This window comes from Poecilia formosa, unplaced genomic scaffold (genome assembly GCF_000485575.1).
Source record: "Poecilia formosa unplaced genomic scaffold, Poecilia_formosa-5.1.2 Scaffold18, whole genome shotgun sequence".
Classification (NCBI taxonomy): Eukaryota; Metazoa; Chordata; class Actinopteri; order Cyprinodontiformes; family Poeciliidae; genus Poecilia; species Poecilia formosa.
In genome coordinates this window covers 3,677,485-3,687,342 of record NW_006799957.1, presented here as the reverse complement: position 1 = coordinate 3,687,342, position 9,858 = coordinate 3,677,485, and the positions used below count along the sequence as shown (strand labels likewise).

Sequence of the window (9,858 nt, the reverse complement as noted above, 5' to 3'; positions counted from 1 at the left end):
CAGTACAGAGCTTCCTCAAATATGATTGTAGCAGCTTAAATCTATCTCCATTAATAAATGGTTTGGCAGCCACTGGGAAGACTCCAGAAAATGTAGGAATATTTACAATTTGAAAAAAATAAAACCAGTAAAGCAGTGCTAATTACTAAAAAAGGCTGTTAAAAATAGTTCAATGTCCTCAACACAAGTTTGTCCATTTTCTTAAATTACCTGAATAATTTAATGATCATTCAGGGGAAAAAGTTACCAAGCAACTTTATTGCTGGATGTGCAAAATTTCAAAAACATTTTACACTCCAAAAAACAAACAAACAAAAAAAAAACAAATAAAACAGAAAATTGAGTTTGAAAAAATGTTAATTCATTTTTCCTTTATCTGGGAGGTAATGAATAAATAAAAAAAGTTCGACAGCAATTCAGAGGAAAATATGCAAAGTTGATTAATGTATTTGTGTCATTAAAATCTTTAGGACATCCCAAGAACATCCAAATAAAGATTTTCATTTTCTGTTTGTGACAGTTTTAAAAGTTGTGCAATATTTAACTTGTTACAGGAATTAGTGAGGACTGGTTATTAAAGTAAAACAGAAAACAGCTGACAATGCTCACTGAAAGCTCTGATTCATTCATCTAATTTTTTATTAAATCCATCAAAAAGCAAAATGATTCTTTGATACTTCTGTCAAAGCTCAGCTCTGATCCATCATTTTTGTTGTGTTTACATCAGATAAAGTGCTTAACACAAAGTTTCTGTTCTGACCTGATCTTATTCTGAATTATTTGATCAGCCTGTAGGCGGTCGTTCATATTTCAGCAGCAGCACCAGGCTACGAGGCGACGTCAGTGTCCATATCGTCGGTGTCATCGGCGTCGGAGCGGCAGATCTCCTCCAAGGCCAGCTCTGACGAACAGAAACATTCCAGGTAAAACGGAAACAGCCATTACTTTGCTGTGTGAATCAAAAATAGAAAACTGGTCATATGAGGATTTTCAAATATAACTGGATGTGTTTTTAATGCTCATCACCCAAAGAAAACTGGCACTTAGTTTGCTAAAAAATCAATTTGTACATTAATAAGATGCTTTCTAGTTATCTAATGAACAGGGAAACCAGTGATCTACCAAATATTCAACTTCTGCTAGAGTGCTAAGCACACACTCCGCTTTAAAGATGGAAGATTATTCATGTTTTGTGTACAGGTACCTTCGCTGTCACTCAGATCAGAGATCTTGCTCAATGTTTCACGCACAGCAGGGATCATCTGGTCATACATGTGCAACACCGGCCGGCAGCTTTCAGAGAAGCTCGTGTGATGCAGCAGCAGCCAATGTAGAAGCAGCAGAGACTCTCTGAGAAGTGATGCAGCTGGGCCGCTCCAACAAGACGAGCTGGATGCTGAAAGAAAAAAACAAGAAAAAAGCCAATCAGGATTTATTGCATGTTCAAGAGAGTCCCTTTCTTATTTTTTTCCCCCCAATTTACCAGAGGTTTGCTCTTGAGAGCCGCGAATATCCAACCACTGACGATGGAAAATGATTACAACCGCCTGAACCAACTGTAAAGAAACAGAGAAAATTGTGTGGCAAGAAAATTTTCAACATGAAACAGAAGTCAGGATGAGAGTTATCTACCTCACTGTAACACTGGCAGGGGCTTGACTTGCTGCTTGTCCAGCTCTCTGTTCTCTGAGTCACTCGGCTCAACAAGCGCACAACCTGGGGTGCAACAGCGAAAACACAGTGAATCCCAAACTTATTTAATTTTCCAGCATTCTCTGTTCTTACATAGTTAATTTTTTGTGTAAAAAAATAAAGATGAGCGTGCAATTCACAGATGAAAACATGGAAGATGCTTTTGCAAGAGTCAGAAAAAAACTGAAGGAAAGAGCCATGATTTCTGATTTTACAAAATTATATGATTTCTATACTTTACCAGTATTGTGGTATTTACTACTAAAAACTTCCCTCATTCATATGGAAAAATACATCAGTTGATATTACCTGCAGGTCCAGCAAAATCCAGTCGGCATGTGTAGCTAGTGTATCTGGTCTGGTCCGAATCAAATGGAACAACTTAAGAAAAATACAAGTATCTGCAGCAAAATAGAGACGAAAAAGAGAAAAATAAACTATTTAACAAGAAATATAATTTTTTTTTAAACAAAATAAAAATCAGTGATTCCAGAGTGAGTAAGTGCTATCAAATTACATCAGAGTTGAAGTCAGAGGATTTTTCTCACCGTGTTGGGAACAGAGCTGCTTGGCCAGAGTCGGATGGTCAGACATGGCTGTTAGAACAGACACACATTCTGAAACCGTCTGCACCCTGGTGTCTTGTGCTAAACACAGACATACCACCTGCAACACACACTGGAGCCTAAAATATAAGGAAAAAGGAAGTCATATCCATCATTGATTCCTCTCTTGCCCTCAGTGAAGGTGCATGCTTTTTTCCTCTGCTCCCTCCCTGCCCATTCCTGCCCTGCTAGCTCCGTTTTTGAACTGTCTTTTTCTATAATTTTGGAGCCTTTCTTTGCACATCCTCAAAATCTACAAATTATGGATCTGGTAAACCGGTCTCTCAATGCAATTGGTCAAATTTTCTCGACGAGAAGTCTGGGCACAGGAGAGCCCTCTTGTCCTGCAGGGACACACTCGGTGGGATTCACCCTGGATTTATTCATGATAACAGGATTTCTGCTGTTTGGAGCTTGCGGATTCCTGGTCAGAATCAGTTGATTTTCAGCCTGATCTGTTCTAAATGGTCAGTCAGTCAAAAACTAAAAGAAAAAAATCTGTTCTTATTCCAATCAGTGAACACGATACAACTTTTTAACAAAAAGATACAAAAAAAATTGGATAATCTACTTTCTTTCCTCAAACTTTCCGGACAGTGTAGGAATCTTGTAAACGTCAGTAGTTTCCTCTTTAACTACTTTTTATCTTTCATCATTATTTAGATCGACCCAACCAGGCAAAGGGAAACCATTAGGGACTTTCTAGTAATCAGAAAAAGCCAAGCAAACAGTTTTTGCATTTCTACATTTCATGTTTAAAGTGAGTTTATTTCATACTTGTTTTAATATTACTCTGGTACTTCCATGAAGAATACATGGAATACATCTGATTTAAAGTCAGACAACTGATTTCAACTTCACTTGTTTCTAATCTATACTATTGTCATTTCCAATGAGGTAAAGTGATAGATTTTACTATGACGAATGTTTAGTACTTTTCGTTAAATCTCTGCACTGTGGCTAAATATATATATAAAAAAAGTTGACGTAAATGTACCTGTCGGAGTGCGTGGGAGGTGTCCGTTTTATGAGGATACACAGCGTCTTCAAAGCGTTAAGGAAGAGCTTCTCTTTCTGAGCGCTGTTACCACTGAGACGCGCGTCACACAAGTGGAGCAACGACTGCAGCAAGGCATTCTGGGAGCAAAGGCCCATGTGTGCATCAGAGCGATCAGTCTACAAACAGATGAGAAACAAGTCTATATCAAAGAAAAGCAGCTGATGTATAAATATGTTAAAATTTAGCATAATTTAGATTTTCCTGTACCTTGCCTGTAGTCTGGTTCTTCCTCAACAACACCGCTTCCACCACCTGAAGTGGAACATTAATATTAACATAAAAAATTCAAAAAGTCTTGAAGTATAAATAACTCAAATCTTCCTTTAAATACATGGATCTCCTCACCTCATCACTTTGGGCCAAAAGTAGGTAAAGAAGCTTGAGTGCTGTCAAGCCAGTGTCCTCCACTCTGAAACCTGTGATGCCAGCCTCATCCAGTCTCCCCAGTACAGGAGACTTTGTTTGGCCCGCTGGGATTGAGCTGGTAGTGGTGGAGTCTGACCCATAAATCCCAGTGGAAGAGGAGCCAAGAGACTCTAAAGTGCAACAGAGCTGAGAAAGATGAAGATCTAACAGAGGAAGCAGGAAGACCGCTCCAGGACATGACCTACACAAAACAGATTTAAAAAAAAAAAAAAAATTCTNAAAAAAAAAAAAAAAATTCTCAATATCAAATTATAACTATAGATAAAGTCTGGTGCTAAAAGGAATAACTACATTGAAAGTTGGGTTTGCAGTTTGCACCAGTTGTGATCCCAATGTTGCTGTTACAACATCTGACCACAAGAGGACTCTGTTGTCCAGAAAATACTTTAGGTATGTTATCATTTATGGTTCTGGATGCTTCACTATGTGGACAGTTTAGTAAAGCTTTTAGAAAAGCCTCAGTCTGTCAGACTACCTGTTGTCTCTGTTGCTGACGGCGATGGTCGTTTGACTCTGGCTCAGCAGGTTGAGTCCGGTCGCAGCCAGGCTTTGGACCAAACTCAGAGGAGCTCTGTTGGCTCCAACGGTGCTGGCGCCCTCTAGGGGATCAGAGTGGAGCTGAGGGCTGATGGACAGCTGACTGAACCGACAACGAAATAAAAGCAAAAGAATCATCAGTGAAGATTACATGTTCAGAAGCTATAACAGGTTCTGCTTACGACACAGTTGCCTGAAGGTGAAGTCACATGCAATATTCCTTCAAATCTTTATTTATTAAAAAAAAAAACAAAAAAAAACATACATTTCAGAGGAGAGTCTATGATGCTTTTCATAGAATTAGTCTTTAACTTGAGTTTCTTTTGTCATTTCTGGGATAATGCAAACACCTATTCCTAATTCTGACGTATTCTGAAACATCAAACATTTAACCCTGCCGTTTTCCCTCTGAAACTCCTGCTATCTGGGCCTTCTACAAAAATGGATTGCGGAAGTTATAGTCTTTGTTCATGGTCAAGGTGTTTACCTATATTCAGCCACACTCATAGACAGCAGGTGGGAGAGACCAAGGCTGCTAGGAACCAATGGCTGCTGCAGCAGCACCCCAAGCAGGACGCCTCCTAGTGGACAAAACAGAACCACAAACAGGACGAAAAGAACTCTCATGATACAGGTAGATCTCAGTTCATTTGAAAATGATCAAAAAGTTTATTTGTTGCAGCAACTCAACTTAAAATGTGAAAATTCATTACACACAGTGATATATTTCAAACATTTTGATGATACTGGCTTACAGCTAATGAAAATCCAAATTTCATTTTTTCAGAAAATATGGATATTACATTAGATCACCATGCAGAAACATCTGAATGCAGTATAAATCACTCTGTGTGTAATTGTATTTTTTATATATAGGGAACATGTGTTTTTGAACTGAATCACTTAAATTGTTATGGGTATTTCAGTTTTTTAAGACGCACCTGTAAATGTAACACAGTCATTTTTTGGCTGTTCGTTCTGTTCCATTAAATAGCAGAATGTTTTTTTTATATATACAGTATATACACACACAGATCTCCCTGCTTTAGTTTAAATTTTAAACTAAAGCAGTAGTTAGCACTAATATTGTAGTTATCCTATCATAACATAGTTGTCCTTGAGTTGGAGTAGCATATTATATTTTCTCCTGAGAACCTCTGATTGACACAATCACATCTCTCCCCATTAAAAAACACAGATAAGTTAGATTGCAGCCTCCTAAAAGACACTGGTGGAGGAGTAAAGTGACATACAATAGTAATACTGATGATATGTAGAGTATTTGTGCCTATTGTTACCTGACTCAGATCAGTATCAGGGACAGAAAAACAGATGAGGACATCCTAAATTATTAGTTTAATCAAGCACAACAAATTATCTTGGCATATTTTCAGAACTAAAATATATTTACACTAATCCCCATAGGTGAAACAAGCTTATATTTTCTCATCACTTGCTAAGCAAGTAGCACAGCTGTGTGTGATGAAATATCAACAAATTATAAATCTGCCAGGAGTCCTTTAGAAGCAGCTGGTCAAGAAAACAAACCTTTGTGCTGCATCTTTGCACGTCTGGCAGACAGGAACGGATCTGGATGAGAAATATCCTGTCCATCACCAGTTCTTCTCTTAGATACTCCTCTGTCTGCTGCTGCATTACAAACACACATACACATACACACACACACACACACACACACAGCTTAACTGTAAGTACGGATAAGACAAAAGTTTGGCTATTTCAGGATTTCATGACAACAGATCTTGTGACTCACCATTTCTCAGAGTTTTCACCGGCGTCACTCGTGATGAAATCTGCGCTCCAAATGTCTCCTTGGTGATGAAACCGTTTCCTATTGGAGAGGAGGAGGAGCTGCCACTCATCTGATGCATCTGGGTGAGAGTGCTGAGCACTTTAGGACTAAAAAAATAAAATTTATGGGTGAGCAGAAAACTCATTTGTTAATATGTCATGATAGTCAATAAGAACTGCTTGTCACTTTGGAGCTGGAGCTTCAAAAAAAAAAAAAAGCTGCCATTACATGGCTGATGAGAAAAAATTAACCAGAAAAAAATAACTATATGCAGCTAGAGAACATGTAGCATTTCATTATAAAAGATGGTGATAAAATAGGAGGTGCCTACCTAGTCTTGTTTTTGTCTGAACTGAGAAGTTTGGTCTTCATCTCATTGATTTCTGCTTCTTTAAACTGCAGCTCAGACTGCAGAGACAGAACCTGTGCATAAAAAACATGTCAGAGTTGCTTTAAAGGATTACCAGCTCTGTACGTGTGTGTCCATATCCTCTACATCCTCACCTTCTTGTTGAGCTCCTTCTCCCTGTCGCTCTGCTCTCGCTGCCTCTGAGTCTCCAGGAGAACCTGGTTCTGTCTCTGAGTTTCCTTTTCTTGCTGAGCTGCTTTCAGAGAGTCTCTCAGGACACGGATCTCGCCGCTCTTCAACAGAATCTCCTCTTCCACCTCGTTTAACTAACAACATACACCCAACTCACATTTAATAATATGGAGTGTAAAATGCAAAACATTCTTAAACTGCTCCAGTGTTTATCCACACACTCTTTTAAAAAGGCAGTGAACAATAACTAACTTGTAATTCAGAAAGCTGAAATGATTCTCTGTCAATCATTTTGCAGATTTGATCCAAATTAACTTTACTAGGTTACACAGTTTTGTTACCCTATGTAAATTAAATATTTACTCAGGTTTGTTATAATTTCAAGAATATATTGTCACATATTAAACAAATAGGAAACAAAATATTTTCATAGGTATCACAGCAACACACAGGGAAACCAAAAAGGAAAGCTGCTGAAGATGGGACAAACATAGCTTGGGTTTCAACAAAGTAGCACAGGGACGTAGATGCCTGTGAATGGAGATATTTTGTAAAATCACTACATCTCACCTTCCTCTTCAGCTCTGCATGCTGGGCCTCCAGGAGTCTGTAGGAGTCTCCTCTGTTTGACCCAAGCTGCTGCTGCATGTTACCTGAACACACACACACACACACACACACACACACACAACACTGCTTTACACACTGCTGCAACACAGAAACTATACAGATTAAACTTTATTGACTTGGACACTTCTCAGCAGAGAGGTCTTAGCATCCCCTAATATAATTTAAACTATGATCTTTACAATAATAACAAAATCAAATGGTTCATTTGTCCTCTGTAAACCATTAGATCTTTTATGTATTTTTACGAATAAAGTCAAATCAGAGGAAATAAAGCTGCTAAAAAGGCAGGTGAAATTACATATTTAAATTATCAGGTTGAGTCATGTGATATTAATTTAAGTATACAAATTATTTCTTCCTTCAACTCACCAAGGTCTTCCCTGCTGTGTTTCCCAGCATTTATTTGGTAGATCCCAGACTTGTTCTCTTTGCTGTCGTCTTTTGCAGATTTGTTTTGGCCTGCAGAGGATGTCCAGGTGGACCCAGACGCTGGCTCGTTCGGTTTGGACGCTGCTACTGCCGAAGTGAAGGCCTGTGAGGCGATGATGTCTATTTCATCGAAGTCATCCTGGGTGAATTCCTCATCATCTCCAAAAGGGTCATCAGATGCAACTGCTGTCACAACATCCTGGTTAAGGCCTCTGAGGCGCTTTGTGGGCGGGCAATTCATGCTGTGAAGGGCAAAGGAGCAGATGGAGTGACCAACTGGATTTTTAGGGACTCCAAAATTTCAGCATCTGTTAGTCTGCTTCGCTACTACAGTAGTATCAACCTTATACTTATCCGTTAGCGGTAAAAGTGTTTAAAGCACCATTTCAAAGTAAATGTAACATTCAATTGAACCCTAAAAAGAAAAACACATTCAGAAATTTGTCATAAAAGGCAAAAAGAAAAACTCTTCTGGGCTTTACTGTCATTGTTCTTGTGCATGATTTTATACTACTATCATGTTCGAAATAAATAAATTACAGCATACATCCAACTCTATCAGAGGAAATGTGAAACTTTTATGTAATAAAAGTTAGACTTTTTTTCTCTAAACTTTTTTCTTTTGGAAACGCACCATCTCTGCACAGTCTCATGTCATTTTCATCATTTTAGAATGCCATGAACTTCATACTTTTTCTGACAGAATTAACAGTTTAAAAACTACCATCAATAAAATATACAACCTCTAGGTATCATTTATCATGTGGTTTTATTAGTGGCAAAAATATAATATTCTGCATTAATAACTTTTGGCAGGACAAATATTACAATGACAGGTCAAATTTCTGACATTGAGTCTAACCATTAAAAATCAATATCAATAAAAATTCCCTTGTTCAACATTAGATGGCAATATCTAATTTCTTTTTTGGAAATTGAGCAGTTTCTGTAACTTGCGTTACGGAAACTTATAACATGTTTCAATTAAAATTGAAACGACATAAAGGATATTATCATGTTATTATTTAAACACTGTTTTATTTCTCTGATAGATAAAAATGTATGTTTTGATATGAATATCGTTTGAAATTTTCCCATCATAGTTACTGAAAAGCATGGTGACATCAGAATGAAGCAGGTGTCTATTGTGCGATTTAATTACATTTGCTTTAAGATTTAAAAAAAAAAGTCAAAGAAATGCGAAATTAACAAATCGTGAGAAGTTGCATGAGCTTGTAATGGAGTTGTTACCTCGTCTCTCGGTGAAGCTACTACTGTTGTTGTTGTAGCTCCTTGGAAGCTAATGCTAACTATCGTGGTTCCAATGGGAAGTTAGCCCGCTAAGCTAACTCTGTCACAATAATATGCAGCTATCTTGTAACACCTTATTCAAAAAATATACAGACACAGATTTTACAACTGTTCCCGAAGACAGCTATATAAAAATAAGTTATTAAAACAGTAAAACATAAAACAAACAATATGAAGTCACGTTATTGTACTACCCGCTGCTATACTTCCACAAATCTAACCAATCACAAGACAGTTTGGAGAACCTGACCAGTCATTGACGTTCATTCGCTTACATTGGTCCTACAAGACCCGACTGAAGACATAAAGTACTAAACGCGAATAGAATAGAATAGAATAGAATAGAATAGAATAGAATAGAATAGAATAGAATAGAATAGAATAGAAGTGGGTATCGTCGCCAAAAAGTTTACTGTAATTGGAGTAAAACTACTTCACTCTATTTTTACTTAAGTAGAAGTAAAAAGTAGTCATTTGTATGCAATTCAAAAACATTTAAGACAGACACATAAGATATATAAGATGTATTTATTACACATGCTTGGTTTTTCAGTTGTAGCTAAACCAATTTAACACTTTGGAACACCTTAGTTCTAAAACTTAGACATTATATCCAGTTACACATGATAAGCAAGAAACAAATTTGGAAAAAAAGGAAACTGTCAGAAAATCTTTATCTTAAGGCTTCCCTATGAATAATAATATTTCCTTACTTCAATGTCAAAAATCAAATACATCTGTTGTTTGGAGCCACCAAGAAACTCCTACACAGATAAACTTAATCCTGGATAATCTGAGAGTCATACACAGTTAT

At 37.4% G+C, this 9,858-nt stretch overlaps 1 protein-coding gene across 1 annotated transcript; it reads right to left on the bottom strand.

The window, feature by feature from the left end:
* Positions 1–609: 609 nt before the first annotated feature.
* Positions 610–9,303, bottom strand: LOC103134676 (ATR-interacting protein-like). The gene is made up of 18 exons (XM_007547045.2): positions 8,985–9,303; positions 7,674–7,975; positions 7,245–7,327; positions 6,638–6,808; positions 6,465–6,556; positions 6,095–6,240; positions 5,869–5,970; positions 4,808–4,901; positions 4,259–4,423; positions 3,703–3,964; positions 3,565–3,609; positions 3,295–3,473; positions 2,241–2,377; positions 2,002–2,093; positions 1,633–1,716; positions 1,484–1,556; positions 1,205–1,396; positions 610–901 (listed from the first exon to the last, which is right to left on the bottom strand). Exons 2-18 carry the CDS (start codon positions 7,972–7,974, stop codon positions 828–830), a joined length of 2,292 nt encoding a protein of 763 aa, XP_007547107.1. The 5' UTR covers position 7,975; positions 8,985–9,303; the 3' UTR covers positions 610–827.
* Between the last annotated feature and the right edge of the window lie 555 nt (positions 9,304–9,858).